At 43.4% G+C, this 20691-nt stretch overlaps 1 protein-coding gene across 8 annotated transcripts in view; it reads left to right on the top strand.

Moving 5' to 3' along the window:
• Nucleotides 1–20691, top strand: part of TRIO (trio Rho guanine nucleotide exchange factor) — a 268477-nt gene that overhangs the window by 63405 nt on the left and 184381 nt on the right. For all 8 annotated transcript variants that reach the window (XM_081872947.1, XM_081872950.1, XM_081872949.1 and 5 more), the window contains exons 2-3: nucleotides 10293–10367; nucleotides 17300–17414. In XM_081872947.1, coding sequence (XP_081729073.1) covers nucleotides 10293–10367; nucleotides 17300–17414 — 190 coding nt within the window. The remainder of the gene's footprint in view (nucleotides 1–10292; nucleotides 10368–17299; nucleotides 17415–20691) is intronic.

Below are 20691 nucleotides of genomic sequence, written 5' to 3'. Positions count from 1 at the left end.
TAGAGATGGATGCAGATATTTATGGATCTGTACACGCATGCAGCAATTTTCAGAAACCCTCCTTGTTCAGACCTCAGCTATAGATGTTCTGGTGTTATTTACTTTAAAAAAAACAACAACCTTGTAAATGGCTGGTGCTTGGCGTGAATTTCATGGAACACTTAGAGGGGGGGAAAGAGGCACAATTTGTTTCTGGGTAAATAACTAACAATGAAATGCGGACTACTTTATTTGGTAATGGTTCTTGCTCACCTGGACTGGCATCCATGCTGGAGGGAATCATTTTAAGGCAACCTTTTAAAAGACATGGAGTGTTGATATATTTATTTTATTCTTGGAATTTAATGAAAGGGCATCCACAAAACCACCCCCTCCTTTCCCCTTCAGCATGTGTAGAACATGTTAATTTGGCCATAAATGGGTATTCTTGTATTTTATTAAGGCATTCCTCAAGAGTTGGGAGATACTGATTTCTTTGGATATCTGGAATAAACGAGCTATATATTTAAAAAAGGGGGGGGCGGGACTTACATGCTTTTACCAAATGTAAAAAGCTGGTCAGAAGAATTGCCCACAAAAATGCAAGTATGGAAAAGCTGGCTGCCTCCCAGAACAAAGGAAGCTGAGAGGGGGAATAGAATTAACAGGTAACACTGAGAGTAATGCACTAGGGAGGAGAGAAGTGTGCAGATTTAAAGCTCGTTGATTTGCTACTGACCATCCTCTCTGGGTCCAACTCCAGATAGTTGGGTGGAAAGTCTGAAGGCTAGGGGATGGTGCAGATGATGCATTTGTGTGTGTCCCCCCCCCCCCCAATGATTTTCAAAGTATTTCCAGCGGAAAAGTCTGAAATCATTTTGTGTGTTGCATAAACGTATGTCATTCTGGGGTACAGTGGTACTTCGGGTTAAGAACTTAATTCGTTCTGGAGGTCCTTTCTTAACCTGAAACTGTTCTTAGCCTGAGGTACTGTGGGTTAAACCACAGAGCCTAGGGCTTGCCGATCAGAAGGTCGGCGGTTCGAATCCCCGCGACAGGGTGAGCTCCCGTTGCTCGGTCCCTTCTCCTACCAACCTAGCAGTTTGAAAGCACGTCAAAGTGCAAGTAGATAAATAGGTACCGCTTTGGCGGGAAGGTAAATGGCGTTTCTGTGTGCTGCTCTGGTTCGCCAGAAGCTGCTTAGTCCTGCTGGCCACATGACCCGGAAGCTGTACGCCGGCTCCCTCGGCCAATAAAGTGAGATGAGCACCGCGACCCCAGAGTCGGTCACGACTGGACCTAATGGTCAGGGGTCCCTTTACCTTTTACCTGTACATGTGGGAAACTCCCAGGCTCCTTCGCTCACCATTTCAGGGCACCTGGAATGTGAGAGGCAATGCCTCATAAAAGATATTACATGGTGCAGGATTCATACAAAGTCAGTCTGGATTGGATCAATTTTAAATCATCGGCAATTTCCATCCGCTTCTCGCATTTCCAAACTCATACATTATCCCAACAAGCATGAGTACTAATTGGCCGCTAGAAGAGTTGAAATCTATTTTCTTGCAGCTAAATAAAGCATGGGTAGCTACCAAGGAGCATAATTCGGAACATCTGGCCGTGTTGCCCGTTTCCCTTTTGTGCCCTGGAATGCATGTGTGTTGGAATTGATGAATTGATATAGAACGATGCTGTTGCTATGCAAGCACTCTCCCCATCATAGGTGAGGCCTTGTGCAGGGCTCAGGCTGGGAGCTATAAGACAGCTGAGCTTTGATGTTGCTTTGGCGGAGCAGCAGTCCTCTCCTTGTTGCCAGCTCCACCTTTACTGAAAGGTGTCCCTTCAGTTAGAGGAGCCCAGCTTGCTCCAGCAGTCATGTATGTTAACAGAGTGAGGGAGATCCTGGTGGCAGTGGGGCTTCTAAGATGGAGTCCTCTGAGGGACGGCAGTGTGACATCCTTGGGCCAGAGGGGTGCACTAATATCATAGGCTCAACTCGCAGATGTGGCCGCCGAGATCATATAACACTTGTCCTTAAAGATTTTCATTGGCTCCCAGTAGGTTTCCAAGCACAATTCAAAGTGCTGGTGCTGACTTTCAAAGCCCTAAACAGCCCTAAACAGCCTTTTTTAAAAAAAAATTATTAATTTTCCAACACAATTATACATTTTTATCCAAATTTTAACAAAATAACCTCGGCCTAGTACAGTGGTGCCTCGCAAGACGAAATTAATCCGTTCTGTGAGGCTCTTCGTATAGCGGTTTTTTCGTCTTGCGAAGCAAGCCCATTGACAGTTTAGTGGATTAGCGCTATTAGCGGTTTAGCGGCTTTTAGTGGATCAGCTGATAAGCGGTTTAGGGCTTAGGAAAAGGGGGGGGAAGGGAAAAAACCCCGCAGGAACTCGCAAGACATTTTCGTCTTGTGAAGCAAGCCCATAGGGAAATTCGTTTTGCGAAGCGCCTCCAAAACGGAAAACCCTTTCGTCTAGCGGGTTTTCTGTCTTGTGAGGCGTTTGTCTTGCGGGGCACCACTGTATACCTGAAGGAGCGTCTCCAACCCCATCGCTCAGCTCTGAGGTCCAGCTCTGAGGGCCTTCTGAATGTTCCCTCCCTGCGAGAAGTGAGGTTACAGGGAACCAGGCAGAGGGCCTTCTTGGTAGTGGCGCCCACCCTGTGGAACGCCCTCCCATCAGATGTCAAGGAAAGAAACAACTACAGTGGTACCTCTAGTTGTGTTCCGCTCTTGTTACGGACTTTCAGCTTACGAACACGGCAAACCCAGAAGTGTTTACTTCCTGGTTTGCCACGCACACATGTGCAGAAGCGATCTGCATGCTTCGTGCATGCGCAGAAGCGCTTGGTTGTGCCGCACACATGCATGGAAGAGGCGCTCTAGTTGCGGACTTTTTGGGGTGTGAATGGCACTCCAAAACGGAATAAGTCCATGACTAGAGGTACCAGTGTACTTGGCTTTTAGAAGACATCTGAAGGCAGCCCTGTTTAGGGAAGTTTTTAATGTTTGATATTTTATTGTGTTTTTAATACTCCGTTGGGAGCTGCCCAGAGTGGCTGGGGAGGCCCAGCCAGATGGGAGGGGTATAAATAATTCAGCATCATCATCATCATCATCATCATCATCATCATCATCAGGGGATTGCCCCGCATGCAGTTCCCCTTCTGACATTAGTCCTTAGTTTCATTCCCTGAAGAAAGGCAGTCTGCTTCCAGGATCATGACATGCACAAGGCAGCTTACAAAAGAGGTGAACTGTACAACCTTAACACCAAACAAATTAACAAGCAAGCAGAGGTTTTAAAAAGCAAATCACACAACAGAAGATTGAAGGCGATGGGATTGCACTCTCCTCGCCTTCCCTGGCTTTAGTTTATCCTGCCAGCCGTAACCAGCACTGTTTGTTTACGGAAGTAAATGTGAGATTAAGAGGTTGTGTTTTGCCATTCCATAGGTATCTAAGGACACTAAGCAAGATCACTTACTCGCAGACTAAAGGACCGAAAGTTTGCATGAGGAAAGGCTGTTGGTTATCTGGGCAGTATAATGTGCCTGTCGTGAAAAATAAAATGTCCACGTTGTTTTGGATAATGATTTTAATCGATTATCTGCACTTTCTGGAAACAGTTGAAGACATTTTGTTCTGACAAGCTTACCCAGCTGGATAAAAGAGTTTTTACCATCAGGGTTTTAGTCTTGCTTTAAATATACTTGTGTTTTAACTGTTATTAATTATCTTACCTGTAAATTGCATTTAGAAGGTGATTTATAAGGGAATTAATAAATGTAATTATAATAATAAATAACAATTTTGCAGCCTACCCTGAAGAGTGTCACACTGTCTTCATTGGTGTTTAGCTCCTATTAAGTGTGTTTTTGGATTGCAGCCTAAATATTTGCAGCACAATGATAAATACGTGGCAATACGTATTGTGTCATACTTATAGTGCTTGACCTCTCGGCTCATATTTTGGACCTGTTTATGTTCTCTTACGGGCTTTTAACTCAAATATATGTGAGAGGATAATGGACTCAGATTTAAGATTTTATAACTGCAGTTGTTAGAGTATGCTTTTTTGCATGTGGATGACATTTAAACTAAGCTGTTTTTTAAAAAATCTGATTTTAGGGCTGCTGTTCTACTATAGCTGCATTGAATAGGGTAGAGTTTTTCATGGGGAACTGTCCAATAAGCAGTCTTCTTCGCTCTCCGCAGTGTAATATGAAATGGTACAATCCATAAAAAAAGATATACCATGAAATGCTATAGTCCCAGAAACTTTTGTCTTTGTTGAATATGTATAGCTCAGTTCTCTTCTGGAAAACACATATTGATTTTATTTTATTTTTTTAATAATAATTTTTATTGATTTTACAACATAAACAAAAAACAAACAAACATAATGCGACTTCCCCAAACCTCCCCTTCACTGCATCCAAATTTCAAAATTTTTAGCAATTCTTCATCCCATTTTTATATTTAATTCTCTTTAAAAAGAGTTTCTGCTTTATAAATTTCGATTTATAGCTGTAATTCTTTGTGTCCAATCCCCTGACATCTTAACATTCCGAAATTTTACAACAATTTTTAAGATAGATTTTAAATTTTTTCCAGTCCTCCTCCACTGTCTCTTTCCTCTGGTCACGGATTCTGCCGGTCATCTCTGCCAGTCCCATAAATTCAGTCACCTTGGTCTGCCATTCTTCCAGAGTAGGTAGTTCTTTAGTCTTCCAATACTTCGCCAAAAGGATTCTTGCTGCTGTTGTTGCGTACATAAAAAAGGTCCTATCTTTCTTTGGTACCAATTGGCCGACCATGCCCAGGAGAAAAGCCTCCGGTTTCTTTACGAATGTCCACTTAAGGATTTTCTTAATTTCATTATAGATCATTTCCCAGTAGGCCTTAATCTTTGGGCAGGTCCACCAAAGGTGATAAAAGGTTCCTTCACATTCATTACACTTCCAGCAATTGTTATTGGGCAAATGATATATCTTTGCAAGCTTGACTGGGGTCATGTACCACCTATAGATCATTTTCATTATGTTCTCTTTCAGGGCACTACATGCCGTAAATTTAATACCTGTGGTCCATAACTGCTCCCAGTCAGCAAACATAATATCATGGCCAATATCTTGTGCCCACTTAATCATGGCTGATTTAACCGTTTCATCTTGTGTGTTCCATTTTAGCAGCAGATTATACATTCTAGACAAATTCTTAGTATTGGGTTCTAGCAATTCTGTTTCTAACTTTGACCTCTCCTTCTGAAATCCTAGTTTTCTGTCCTGCTTAAAAGTTTCATTAATCTGGTAGTAATGTAACCAATCTCGGACTTTAGGTTTCAATTTCTCAAAACTCTGTAGTTTCAACTTTTCACCATCATATTCTATAATTTCACAATATTTTGGCCAGTCTGTATCCATGTTCAGTCTTTTTACCGCCTTAGCTTCCATTGGTGACAGCCACCTGGGGGTTTTACTTTCAAACAAATCTTTATATCGATTCCATACATTATACAATGCTTTCCTAATAATATGATTTTTAAAATTTCTATGTACCTTTACCTTGTCATACCATAAATATGCATGCCAACCAAAACTATTATCATAACCTTCCAAGTCCAGAATGTCTGTATTCTCAAGAAGTAGCCATGGTTTCAGCCAGCAAAAAGCTGCTGCTTCATAATAAAGTTTTAAGTCCGGCAGGGCAAAGCCCCCTCTATCCTTTGCGTCAGTCAAAATCTTAAATTTAATTCTGGGTTTTTTGCCCTGCCAGACAAATTTAGATATATCTTTCTGCCACTTCTTGAAACAGTCCATCTTATCTAAAATTTGCAATGTCTGGAACAAAAACAACAATCTCGGCAATACATTCATCTTAATTACAGCAATTCGGCCTAACAAGGAAAGTCTCAATCTTGACCATATATCGAAATCTTTCTTCACTTCAGCCCAGCATTTCTCATAGTTATCTTTAAATAGGTTCACATTCTTAGATGTTAAATTCACCCCCAGATATTTTACCTTTTTAGTAATTTCCAAACCAGTTTCTCTTTGAAACCTGTCTTTTTCCCCCACCGTAAGATTTTTTTCCAACACCTTTGTCTTGTGTTTATTCAATTTAAAACCTGCTACCTGACCAAATATTTCAATAAGTTCCAGAACTCTTTTTGTGCTAGTTTCTGGCTGTTGTAATGTCAAAACTAAGTCATCTGCAAATGCTCTTAGCTTATAATGTTTAGTTCCGACCTGTATACCTTTAACCAGCTGGTCTCTTCTAATCATATTAAGGAAAACCTCCAGTACCGATATAAACAATAGAGGGGAAATTGGGCATCCCTGTCGTGTCCCTTTCTCTATTGGAATTTCATCCATAACCATACCATTTACAATAAGTTTAGCCTTTTGCTCAGAATAAATTGCACTTATACCATTTTCAAAGTTCTTGCCTACCCCCATTCCTTGGAGATTCCTCTTCATAAAGCTCCAACAAATATTGTCAAAGGCTTTCTCTGCATCCACAAAAATCAAAACAGCTTTTCTATTTATATCAGTTTCCAAAAGTTCTAGAATATCTATAATATTCCTCACATTGTCTGACAATTGCCTGCCTGGTAGAAAGCCTGTTTGGTCCCTGTGAATCTCCTCTAACAAAACTTTTTTGAATCTTTTTGCTAGAATGTCTGCAAAAATTTTATAATCCACATTCAAAAGTGATATAGGGCGGTAATTCTTAACTTGATGTTTCTCAGTTTCTGTCTTTGGTATAAGTGAGATGAATGCTTCCTTCCACGATTCGGGAGCCTTTTTCCCCTCCAAAATTTGATTGCAGACTTCTTTCAGTGGTTGTATTAACCAATCCTTCAATACTTTATAATATCTCGCAGTTAGTCCATCTGGTCCTGGTGATTTTCCCAGCTTCATATCCTGGATGGCACTCTCTATTTCTTGATCTGTAATTTTCTCATTTAAACTCCTTCTGTTGTTTTCAGAGATTTTTGATAGTCCGTATTTTCCAATAAATTCTTCTATCTCCTGTTCATTTTTTGGCCCTTGTTTGTATAATTTCTTAAAGAAACTTTGAAAACAATTACTTATCTCATTTGGTTTATTAATAGACTTCCCATCTACTTCGAGTGATGTCACTGTATTCAGTTTTTGTCTCTTTTTCAGTTGCCAAGACAGTAGCTTCCCACATTTATCTGCAGACTCAAAAGTCTTTTGTCTCATTTGTTTAATTTTCCATTCTATTTCCTGGTTCATCAATTCCATATATTGTGTTTGATAAAATTTTATTTCTCTTAATATCTCCTGGGATTTAGGCTTAGATCTCAGTTTCTTCTCCCCTTCTTTTATTAGATTCCAAATTTTCTCTTTCTTCTCATTCTGTTTTTTCCTCTTTATTGAATTCTGTTGTATTAGGAAGCCACGCATCACGGCTTTACTTGCGTCCCAAATGATTCTTTTTTCTGTGTCTGATCTCAAATTGATCTCGAAGTAGTCTTTAAGTGTTTTTTGGGCCTTTTTGCAAATTTCCTCATCTCCAAAGAGGGTGTCATTCATTCTCCATCTAAAGGTTCCAGCTGTTGTCAGTTTCATTTCCATCTTGACAGCATTGTGGTCAGAGCAGGTCTTTGGGCAGATTTCTATTTTTTTAACCTTTGATGCCAGATTACTAGAAATCCATATTTGATCAATTCTAGTCCATGTCATTTTTGCTTCAGAGAAGAAGGTCCCCTCCCTTTCCAGAGGGTTCCTAGTTCTCCAAATATCAATCAGATCCATAGTGTCAGTCAGGTCAAAAAAAGTCTTTGGTAGTCTTCCATCATTAGATATTGTTTGTCTTTGGGCCTTATCCATATTTGTAGAGACGACTCCATTCATGTCACCCATCATTATAATTTTAAAGTCCAAAAAGTCCATTAAAGTCTCATGCAACTTCTTGAAGAATTCAGCCTTCCCCTCATTTGGTGCATAAACTCCAACAATCAATATTTTTTCTCCATGAATTTGGATTTCCACTGCCAGGTATCTTCCTTGATCATCCTTAAAGATCAATTTTGGTTCAAATTTTTCCTTGACATAAATCACAACTCCTCTTTTCTTGACTCTATCTGATGATATAAATTCTTGTCCTAATCTCTTGTTTGTTAAAAGTTTTCTATGTATCCTGGCAATGTGGGTTTCTTGTAAACAGATTACATCTAGATGTTCCTTCTTTAATAAATGAAATACTTGGCCCCTTTTTCGAGGGTGGTTCAAACCATTGCAGTTCCAACTGAAGAGTTGCAGAGACATTTTGGTTACTGGGTAGATCTTCCACCGACTGCACCAAGTTGTTGTTCCTCCTCGGTCGGTGCTCGGTTCAGTCCAAAAGATAGATTTGAGATGTCCGGTACTTCCTCCTCACTGACAGTTCCTTTCTGAAGATCCTCTTGATTTCTTTCCAAAAAGAACTCTTTATCCTGGTTTGTTTTTATTTTAATTTTCTTCCCTTTGTAGCTAAAGGACAGCCCTTGTGGAAATTCCCACCTGAATGGGATATTATTCTTCTTAAGTAGATCAACTAGTTCTTTAAATTGAGATCTAACCTCCAAAAAATATTTAGGAATATCCTTGAAGATTTGAATCTGAGAATTTTTAATGACCAAGGCCTTCTGGAAGTGTAGGTTCAATATTTTGTCTCTTTGTTCCTTTGATCCTAAGGTAATTAAACAATCTCTTGGCTTCTTCCCTTGCTTCCTGCCAATCCGAAAGGCTGAAGTTATCATAAATTCATCTTCCTCTCCATCTAGCTCATCATTCCAGAAGTCTTGAAATTTATCTGTGAGGAATTCCCCAAGCTTGTCCTCTTCCTCTTCTGGAACCAGTCTTAATTTCAGATTCTTACTTTTCCTTTCCAGTTCTAGTAGGGCTAATGCTGAATCATGTTCATGTACTTTTTTTACAATAGGCGCAAACTTTCCTTTGGTTTCTTCAGCAGTGGACCTAGCACTCTCAGCTATTCTCCTTGTTTCCGTAGATTCTTGAACCAAACGGTTTATAGAATCTGTATTAGATGAAATTGTTGTTGTATTCAGGTCTAGTCTTGTTGTCAACTCCGTCAGTTTCTTAGAGTTCTCTGTAGACTGTTTGGTAAGTTCTGCAGATTGCTTAGTGAGTACTTCTAGTGACTGATTTATTTTAAGCAGGGCCTGTGTCATTGACTCCATTGATGCTGCTGTTATTTTTTCTTGTGCAGCTGCTGCTCCTGATAAGGAGCCTCTTTTTTGAGCTTGTTTTTGAGCCTGCTTTGTTTTACTTCTTGTTGAAATCTCTTCTGGCGGGTTGCTCATAACTCAAGGTCATTCACACAGGAAAGTTGCAAGTGGAAAATCCCACTGGATACACCGTAATGTAACTAAAGCCCTCTAGAGGAGGAAATTGTAACCATCCAAAGGCACCCAGAACAAAGAAACAGAAAGTCCAAAGGCAGAAGTCCCATTAAAAGTCTTTAGTTTGTAGCACTTTACTGTTAAAATTGTAATCCACCAAAGTCCCGAGTATGTTTCAAAATAAGTCTTATTTTGTAGCCGCTGTCCTTTGACAGCTCACTTGACAGTTCCTTTTTTCAGGCGATCGCTGCTCCGGCAGCCTGGCCAGAAGTATCGGCAGCAGAGGTTTTTTATTCCTTATCCCTTTCTTTTGCAGGTTAAATTAATTCTGTTTCCTCCCCCCCTTCTCCTGCACAACAGGGGGGAGATCCTTTCGATGTCTGGTTTAATAAGAGTTAAAAGGAAAGTCCATTTAAACACAGCTTAGTCTTTTCATTGCTCCGTTAATCATGCAGTTCCGGGAGGCTGACTTCCTTAATTTTGCCTTCCCGTTTTCAGCCAAATCTTCTAAATTTTTTAAGTCCCGTTTTACTTTTGCGATCTTACTCACGGGTATTGTTGTTGCCAATCGTTGATTTCAGAAAGGAATCGGCGCTCTCCGTTAATGGCGACGCGGCTTCACTCCGTAAGCTGGGTAGCGATCCTCAGCACCGCGCTCACCCCGATGCCGCTCCGGAGCCTTTAAAAAGGCTCTTTCACGATGCCGGGGGGGCGCAAAGGTGCCCACCGAATCTCCTTGCTCACAGGCTTCAGCGCCTGTGATTTTAGGGGTCCCCCGCTTGCCGTAGCGGGTAAGACCCGAACTTACGGAGCAGTCCTGCCTCGGAGCTCGAGGCTAGGACCGCCATCAAACGCTGGCGCCGACCGGAAGTCCCACATATTGATTTTAAAGCCAAATAACCTCCATTTTATTTATTTCTTCAGGATTTCGTAAAAATGATGAAATGAAAGCTATGGAAGTCCTGCCAATCTTGAAGGAGAAAGTTGCATACCTGTCAGGTAAGGCGATGCATTTTGTGTACAACCCTCATCTGTATTTCATGGATATTTATTCAGTGCTCACCAGCAACACAATGTTGTCCATTTTTTACTCAGCAGTCAGGCTCAGTTGGGTCAGTTGAATTTACCTGCATGGGAACGTGTGTTGGGCTTGCAGTCTAGGACATGAATGAGGTGTTGGCGGCAATATAAAATATAAGATGCTTTGAAGAAAAACTTAACCAGGTTTTTCTCAAGCCATTCTCCTTTCCATGTAAATAACAGAAGTGTTTAATTTGTATACATCGGAACCTCAGTTTTCAAAAATAATCTGTTCGAAACGTAATCCGTTCAAAAACCTAAGGATCAGTGGGCGGTCGGCAGAATCCATTGAAAATGGAAGCAATTACTTCCGGGTTTTCGGCGTTCATGTTCCGAATTGTTCGACTTCTGAAACGTTCAGAAACCGAAGTTCCACTGTATAAGCAGTTCAAACAACTTAATATTTTTAGAAGTGTTGTCCTGTTTTTAAATTTACCTATCTAACAAATATTTTTTGTCTTTCTTTGTTTTGAGGTAGGGGGTGCATTCCAAATACTCATTTAAGAGTGGATCACTCCTGCATAAAATTGCTCAGGAATTTTTAACTTAAAAAAAGGATATATATTTTTTGTTTCTCCCGATATGTATACTCCATAGTGCTACCTCTGAGAATGTCCGTTTGGGGTAGCCATTAGGGTTTTAGACTGGAACCTGGGAGACCAGGGTTTGAATCTCCACTCAGCCACTGGGTGACCCAGAGCTAGTCTGGGTATCTCAGCCTAACCCTATGGGGAAACACCATCTTGAGCTCCTTAGAGGAAAAGAAGGGTGTAAATGTAATGAACTGTTCTTCATTCCTCTGAATCTTCTCTTTTTGAGAGAGGTTAATAGGACAGTCTCTTCTGTATTCATTTGTTGTCTTGGGCTTATTAATCCAAGAGCCAGGTGAGACATCCTAAACAGTTTCTGATGGGTTTGCCTTACTGGTAAAAAAGAAAGAAAAAGGTTAAGGACCCTTGGAAAGTTAAAGTCCAGTCAAAGGTGACTACAGGGTTGCGATGCTCATCTCACTTCCAGGCCGAGTGAGCCAGCGTATGTCCACAGAGAGCTTTCTGGGTCATGTGGCCAGCATGACTAAACCGCTTCTGGCACAACGGGACACCGTGATGGAAACCAGAGCTCACGGAAACGCTGTTTACCTTCCCACCACAGCAGTACCTATTTATCTACTTGCACTGGTGTGCTTTTGAACTGCTAGGTTGCCAGGAGCTGGGACAGAGCAACGGGAGCTCACCCTGTTGCGGGGATTCGAACCGCCAACCTTCTGATCAGCAAGGTTCAGTGGTTTACACCACAGCACCACCCACGTCTACCTGAAGCTGTTACGACATTTCAAAACAGGCTAGTTTCTAAATCTGTGGAAGAGCGGGAACTGAAAGCCAGCTGGTGAAAGAATCGGACCCTAAACATTGAAATGAGCTTTCTACGGCCCCATACGTCGCTAGGTAGCTTTCCAGAGAGCAGCACTCAACGTGTTTTAATGGTTTGCGGCTGTTAAATAGACTACGTCTGTGACATTCTTTCAAGTTTAAACACTTTAAAAGCTGTTGGGATTATCGTGGAGCAGTCTTTTTGCCCACAATCCCTAAGCAACTGACTACTTAAAAGGATGTGTTCTGCCTCCCAGCTCTGTTTGGTTTAGCGGTGTGAAATTGCAGAATGCAAAAAAAGGGTTTTAACTCTGTCCTATCGCCGCGGCCCAGATTTGCTTGAAAAACCCACTTGCTGGGCTCAAAACAGCACCCTCCCCTTTGACGCATCCCAACAACAAAAAAAATAAATGTGAATGCTGCTTATATAGTTGTGTTATTGTGCTCATAGGAAAACATTTAGCTCTGTATACGGTAGTACTTTTCAAACTCAGAAATTTCTGGTTTGAATCTCATCTTATCCATAAGTAGGCTGAGGAAAATTCCAAAGCCGAGTTATGAGGATAATTATTCTGATTTAGAGACATGAAGCTCCTTTTTTGAAAGGGGGGGGATGCAAAAAATAAATAAATAGGGAACCCCCCCCCTTTCCCCTAAAAACTGAAAAATGTTGGACTATGAGAAGCTTGTTTCAGTCTGGGCAAGCTTTCAGTTGTTGTATTATTATTATTATTATTACTATTACTATTACTATTACTATTATTATTATTATTACTACTACTACTACTACTACTACTATTATTATTATTATTATTATTATTATTATTATTACTGCCCTTCATCTGAGAATAACAGGGTGGCAGGGTGGTTTACAATAAAAAAACTCAATAATACACAACAAAGTAACAAAACCAGTAAGACCCTGCCACACACACAATTTAAAAGGACATAGATTGTGTCAATAGCCAAAGGCCTGAGACAAGAGGAGTCCTAGAAATCCATGATAAATATAACAAATATGAAGAAGCAGAAACTGAACGATAGCTCAGGAAAGGGGATTTATAATATTTCATGTAATATTTCATTGAGTCTTGGTTTCCTCCCTTCGCAGCTCTTTTTATGGAAATAAGTGCTTTATTTCTGCTTGACACTTAGCTCATGGTGCCCAAGGTTAGTAAGGGTCACGTGTTCCATGTTCTGCCACCGTGACCAATGGCCCCGACAGGAGTTACCACCTTTTAGTGGAGGAGAAACAATAGAGAAGATTTCTGAGATCCCCAATTCAAGCATGATTTGTCTGATGGTTGCGCAGGAGCCCAGAAAAGCACTGACGCCGTAAGTCAAGACACACAAACTCCCTCCCAACCCCATAACTGTACTTGGGGGGTGGTGGACTCAGAACCTTCAAAGTGCTACATGATCAAAGTTAGCTCCGTACCCCTCGCCCAAGTTTGGGGCTGGCAGTGGGGTATCCGATTTGTAGACATTTTGAGTGTTAGGAATATGGTTCCGTCTTTCTCGGTTTCTAAAAGTCAAGGTGGCGTATAATAGCCATTTTTGTTGACCTTTGTTTTACTCCAGACACTGCTTGTGTGTTGGTTAGGACAAGCCTAGACTTGTATGGGCCCTCAAAGTGTGAGATAGAAATTTCTCTATAAATAAGTCAGTCAGTCAGTCTTATACCAGTGAACTATTCCCAAATCAAGCGGAGCTCTCAAATCAGCCTACACACACACAGTTGTACCTCAGAAGTCGAACGGAATCCGTTCCGGAAGTCCATTCGACTTCCAAAACATTCGGAAAGCAAGGCGTGACTGGCTGCAGGACCACATTGGACGTTCGGGTTCCATAGAACGTTTGCAAACCGGAACACTCACTTCTGGGTTTGCGACAGTCGGAAGCCAAAACGTTCGACTCCCAAGGCGTTCAGGATCCAAAATACGACTGTACAGCCTAGGCTTTAGTTAGGGTAGTTTATGGTTAGCAGAAGATATGCACCCTAGATTCCATGTTACATCTTTCACCAAGATGGACCTCAGTTTCTTACTCAAAATGTCTGCCTTTTGCTAGAGATCTTCTGTAGCTGCATAAGAGGCAGCCTACCTGCCTTTTATGTCAGCCGGTGAAAGTATATGGAGCTAGAACCATTTTTCTCTTATTGTTTCTTGGGCTGCAGTTCTGTGGTTCTTTTGTCCATTGTTCTTGGTTAAACAAGACTGTGTTTTCTCATCTGGGAGAGTCTGACTAAGCTCAACTCACCCTAGGTGTAAGTCTTTCTCTGCTAAACCAAGTTAATGGAGCAGCTGGGTAGTTAGACTTTGGAAGTTTAAAGTTTCGCTTTGTTATCCCGGTAGTGCCTCTCATGATATATGAGTCCAACAATGCTTTAACCCCTGTAAGTGTTGGTATCTATTGACAATGTCTCTCTCCTGTGTTAGAATATCTTTAGTTTTGGCAGTAAAGCTGGAATAACTGAGCACCCATCTAATCTGGGCTTCTACATGACCCCTGGAGACCCCAATGGGTTCTTTCTGTTGTGTTTCAGGGCAGAGGTGTTGTTGCCCTGTGTGTAAAACTGGGTGGCACCATTTTTTCTTGGTTTACTGTACCCCAGAAATGTGTGAATCCTAATCAGATATGACTGTCAAACATTAGTGCTGGAGAGAGATCAATATCTTATTGGGTTTGGGTTAATTAACTGTTGCACATTCCTTTTCTCCCCCCACCAAACCCACATTCCTGGAGATTATAATTTTGCAGTAGCGTTAAAATAAAGAAGAAAAATACCCTTTCCCCCCGTTTTTTAAAAAAGGCTGTGTAACTGTATAGATAGGTTTGTTTAATTTAAAACATTTATTATGAGCTTTTCATTGCAAATACAATTCCTGAGCAGGTTACAAATGAAAGCAGTTTAGTACCTGGATACAGGTACTAAAAAGCAAGGCAGGTGGTTAAGAAACCAGCTGAAATAAACCTCAGTGCTGGCACCAAAGTCCACAAACTGCTGTGTTGAATAACCAGGCCGTCATCTGGTTTCGAAAAGCTAAAGTAGTGGGTGAGTCTCCATGACAGAACTCTACAAATAGCATGGATGTGCCATAATTGATTGGCTAATTTAAGTAGAGTGAGCTGGAAAATTGTCCTGGGGGAGATAATAAAAACAGGTAAAGTTGCGCAGTTGTGGGAGGAGTTGAAACTGATGAGATTGCTTTTTGTGCCTTTGCTCCACTGCAGTAAGTCCAACAAAAATTGTCTTCTGGCATTGCTTCTAAGTCATGGGTCGGCAACCTAAGGCCCATGGGCCAAAGGGGCCCACAGGGGTTGTTTAACCGGCCCCCGAGCCTCCCCCGAACCAAGCCACCCGCTCGGCGAGCCCCCACCCGTGTTCTAAACCAGCGCAGTGACTTGCTTCCGCGGTGCTGAAAATCACGCATGCTCTGACACTGAAAATCGTGTCTATGCAGACACTGGAAATTGCGCACACATGATCCGGCCCACAGAGGGATCTCCGCTGGGCTTAATGGGCCCAGGCGAGGTAAACCTTGCTGACCCCTGTTTTAAGTGGTATAGTAATACTGATGTTAGTGATGGATGCCTCTACTTCCCCATAATTGGATCTTAAGTTAAGCACGTAGCATCACCAGGAATGCAAATAGTCCCCTGGACGTAAAGGAAATAGTCAAAGCAGTGGCCACAGACTTTCCATGTCAGGTTTGGCACATGTCCTTTGTCCTTTCTCAAAAGGGGGCCAAGGTAGGAGATGAAGGAATGTTTGATGAGGTCATAGCCAGTTCTGGCTCCATGTCATTTCTCACACTGTGCATGCAGCTGACTCCACCATGTGTTCATTGCTGCTCAGTGTTTTGCTGTCTTTTGCAAACGCCTCAGCTTCTATCTCTTGTAGCCTTCAAGAGCCCCAGTAATGGAGGCAGAATGCGCATGATATAGTTGCTGCTGTGAAGCTAAGGTTTCTGGGATCAGGCCAGTGTCTGCATGGAAAACTAACTGGGAACTCCGTGCAGCCTTCTCTATAAAGTCCTTGGAAGTAGAGACAGGGTTGTTGGTTTTCTAGCTTCGAAGAACAATCCTGGTCTGCATGTTTTTGTAGTGGTCATGTTGCTCCAATGAGTAGCTTTCTGTTCTCGGCCTTTCCAAGTGGTATGAGAGGCATTGTAGAGTGTTATTAGGAGTACCAGTAATTTATCTACCACTGTAAGTGTGCAAAGTGGTTTATAGACTCCCAGTTAGCTTGCCATCAAGACTGGGCAGTGGGGACAGGAGGGAGAGATGGAGGGAGCAACAGAGGGGTGTGGTCAGGGACTGGCTGGACAATGAGGAATTGTAGGAGGAGCCACCCTAGGGAAGCTTCAGAAGAGGACACGGTGGGACACGGGAAGACAGATCAGAGGATGAAGCGGGGGCAGAATGGCTGGATGCTGAACAAGTAACTTGCTCGAGTGAGAGAGAGGAGGAAGAGGCAGAAAACACTGCAGACGTAGGACAGGTAGCTGAGGAGGAGGCTGAGGCTGCAACAAATTCACAGGAGCCTGCCAGTCCTACTGTATTCTGCTCCTGAGAACTCGGAGACTTTTTCATGTAGCAGAACGACGAGCACAGAGGTCTCACTGCCCCCTCCCCGAAGGAGTTTTAAGACTGCAAGGAAAACAGCTGGACAGGGAGGAGACTTAGGGGGAAGTGGGAGGCTGGATTGTCAGTTCTGGAACCTGCTTGCCGTAGCTTTCTTTGTATTCTGTTTCCTTGAATAAGGAATCAACTTTACTGCTCTTCTTTTAGTCTCCATGCTGACCTGCAGCTCACAGGTGTGAACAATAGATAGTGTCGGCATTGGGAGTGGAAGATCTGGGTTCAAATCTCCATTTAACCTTCCAAGCTTATTGGTACAAGGTCCCAGGGTATGGTTTGAAGGCACATGAGGCCACCACCTTGCTAAAAACTAAGCAAATTGTAGTCTGATCCATGGCTGGATGGGTCACTGCCTGAGAATCACATCTACGCTTCCTTTGGTTCCATGATGGAAGGAAGGCCAGATACAAATGCAATAAAATAAAGCACAAAATAAATGTTCTGCGTTGTTTGGGGAATTAACAAAGGGTTGCTCTGTGAATGCTGATCTTGAGTCCTGGGACAAAGGCTGGAATGCCAATGTGATCAGATAAATATTAAATATTTACTTCCAGCATGTTTAGCATGGTTCTTGTAGACCTGAAAACAAGACCTTTTGTAAACTGCTTGTCCCCTGGTGGTGTGTGTGTGTGTTTTTGTTTTCAGCAAGATCTTAAAACATATTGGCAACATCTTTTTATTGAGCCAAAGCCACACTTGTAGAAATGAACATGTGTAGAATCCCGTGCTGTCTTCTCAAATGCGTACTGTCAGATTTCATCCCTCCCCTGGGCAGAATCTCTTATCGCCAGTGCACACCGTAGCCTGCAGTTGGCACTCAATATGTTTCTTTTTCAGGTGGAAGAGATAAGCGCGGAGGCCCCATTCTAACATTTCCAGCTCGCAGCAACCATGATAGAATACGACAAGAGGACCTTAGGAGGCTCATTTCATACCTAGCTTGTATTCCTAGGTAAGTGCATCTTCCCTATATTATGATCTGAAGCTGTGCTACTTTGCCTCGCTGTGTCAAAACAGTTTAAAAGGGAGTCCTGTGTGGGTTCATATCAAGTTCATGTTCCTCTAACCTTCCAGTTGTTTGAGGAGATGTAACTCAGCAACCAGGCATGCCGCTCTGGAGAATTCAGAATGCTTTCAAAGAAGAAGCAGATCGCCATAAAGTTGGAGTAAGGTTGTTTTTCTGCACCACCTCGCCCTGAACGATCGGGGCTGCAATTAATAATAATAATAATAATAATAATAATAATAATAATAAATTTTATTTATATCCCGCCCTCCCCAGCCGAAGCCGGGCTCAGGGCGGCTAACAACACTAAAACAGTACAACATTATAAAACATTATAGGAATGGATTAAAATGAATTAAAATCAAAATTGATGGCAACCATAAACTAAAGTTTTGTAAAGATTGCCAGAGGAGGGAGTCAGGCTGCGCCCTGACCAAAGGCCAGGTGGAACAGCTCTGTCTTGCAGGCCCTGCGGAAAGATGTCAAGTCCTGCAGAGCCCTTGTCTCTTGTGAGAGAGCGTTCCACCAGGTTGGAGCCGCAGCCGAAAAAGCCCTGGCTCTAGTTGAGGCCAGCCTAACCTCTCTGTGGCTTGGGACCTTCAATATGTTTTTATTTGAAGATCGTAGGTTCCTCTGTGGGGCATACCAGGAGAGGCGGTCCCGTAGGTACGAGGGCCCTAGGCCGTATAGGGCTTTGAAGGTTAAAACCAGCACCTTAAACCTGATCCTGTACTCCACCGGGAGCCAGTGCAGCTGGTATAGCACCGGATGAATGTGATCTCTAAGCGAAGACCCCGTAAGGAGTCTCGCTGCAGCATTTTGCACCCGCTGGAGTTTCTGGGTCAGTCTCAAGGGCAGCCCCACGTAGAGCGAGTTACAATAATCCAGTCTGGAGGTGACCGTCGCATGGATCACAGTGGCTAGGTCAGGGCGTGAGAGATAAGGAGCCAACTGCTTAGCTTGGCGGAGATGAAAGAATGCCGCCTTTGTTATAGCTGCAATCTGCGCCTCCATGGAGAGGGAGGTATCGAAGATTACACCCAAACTCTTAACGGACGGTGCTGGCACTAATTGCACCCCCGCAAGAGATGGGAGTTGCCCCCTCAGCCCCCTGTCGTCCCGTCCCAGCCAGAGGACCTCTGTCTTCGAAGGATTTAACTTCAGCCGGCTCCCACGTAACCATCCAGCCACAGCCTCCAAGCATCTGATCAGTGTGTCTGGGGCAGAGTCCGGGTGGCCGTCCATCAACAGATAGAGTTGGGTGTCATCAGCATACTGATGGCAGCCCAGCCCAAAACTCCGGACAAGCTGGGCGAGGGGGCGCATAAAGATGTTAAAAAGCATTGGGGAGAGTATTGCACCCTGGGGCACACCACACACCAAGGAGTGGCGGGATGACAATTCCCCCCCAAGCGCCACCCTCTGTCCCCGACCGGAGAGAAACGAGCGCAGCCATTGAAGGACTGTGCCCTGGATCCCCACGTCGGCAAGGCGGTGGTCCAGGAGTTCGTGATCGACCATGTCGAAGGCTGCTGACAGGTCTAGAAGAATCAGCAGCCCCGACCCGCCTCGATCCAGCTGCCTGCGGAGATCATCTGTTAGGGCGACCAGAGCCGTCTCAGTCCCATGACCAGCGCGGAAGCCGGACTGGAATGGATCCAGAGCCGATGTTTCATCCAGAAACCTACCAAGCTGTTCAGCAACCGCTCTCTCAATCACCTTACCCAGGAATGGAAGATTCGAAACCGGGCGGTAATTGGATAGATCTAAGGGATCTAATGATGTTTTCTTTAAGAGCGGGCGCACCACTGCCTCCTTCAGTTCCCCTGGGAATGTCCCGGTGCCAAGGGACAGATTGATGATATCCCCCAGGGGGGCCCGCACCTCGTCTGGACACGCTCTAATCAGCCAGGACGGGCACGGGTCGAGAGGACATGTGGTGGGCTTTCCAGCTCGGAGGAGTCTGTCCACATCGGCTGGGGATATCCGGTCAAAGTGGTCCAATACTGAACCCGAGGGCAGTCGAGGGGCCTCCAGTTCCTTTATTGTATCCAAATTGGCAGGGAGGTCATGGCGGAGCAACAAGACCTCCGCAAAAAAGCTCGCAAATGCCTCACAGCTGTGTGTCAAATTGTTATTTAAATTTGGCTGTCCTTCGAGGGACGTTAAAGACCGAATTATACTAAATAATTGCGCCGGGCGAGAGCTAGCGGATGCAATGGAGGCCGAGAAGTAAGACTTCTTAGCGGCCTTCACTGCCATCTCATAGGTTTTCATAAAAACCCTATAAGATGTTCTTGAGGCTCCGTCACGGGCACCCCGCCATACTCGCTCTAGCCGTCTGAGGTCCCGCTTCATTTTCCGGAGCTCCTCGGTAAACCAGGGAGCCCGGTTTCTGCGGGGTCGCAGAGGGCGCTTAGGTGCGATCTCATTGATGGCTGCCAGGAGCTGGGTATTCCAGGCCTCAACAAGCTCAGTCAATGAGTCAGTCAATTAACGACGACAACAACAGCAAATGCATTATTCCAAGAGGATTGCCCTTAACCAGGAGTGCAAAGTGAATTGTGGCGTGCAGCCAAAGTCTGAATCACTATTGCTGCATCTGCTAGTGTTTTTCAGGTTGCAAGACTAGTTTATACAACTTGTGATAAATTCAGATGATAAAAACAAACCTATCCTTGGACTGTACCACTTCCTGCAGCGGGTTTGTGGTAGGGGGCACTTGTCTCTGTGCATGCATATGAACACTATTCCACATTTACACACAGAATGAAAACAGCATGTCAGGGAAAGAGTTCACCCTAGTCATCTCTCTGACGTAATTTTCCCTGAGGGGTGGGAGTGTGTGTGTGTGTGTTAGCACTGAACTGGGCAACCTCACACCTGCTGCCTGAAGTGGCAGAGTCCGGGAAAAGCTTCACCACTCGATTCTGTGGATTTATAACCTATTCCGAATTTATGAGCTTTCTGGCAAAGGAAGAAACCAGTGTTCCAAGGAACAAGGGAGAAAGTGGCTTTTTGCGAACCGTAGCTTCTTGAGGACCAGCCTTGTTGAGAGTTATTTGTGACTTTGGCCAGTTTCGGTGCTTTGGCAAAGTGGCAAGACTTAAAAGATGTTTTTCCTGGTTCACACTAGGCCGAAGCTGCTGCTGCTTCTTTTTTAAAAGTGCCAGTTTCACAGGGGGAGGACATTTCGTTGAACCGACTATTAATTCCAGAGTAA

The sequence above is a fragment of the Podarcis erhardii genome (genome assembly GCF_964252035.2).
Source record: "Podarcis erhardii genome assembly, chromosome: 8".
Taxonomy (NCBI): Eukaryota; Metazoa; Chordata; class Lepidosauria; order Squamata; family Lacertidae; genus Podarcis; species Podarcis erhardii.
This window is presented reverse-complemented; position numbering and strand designations above follow the sequence as displayed.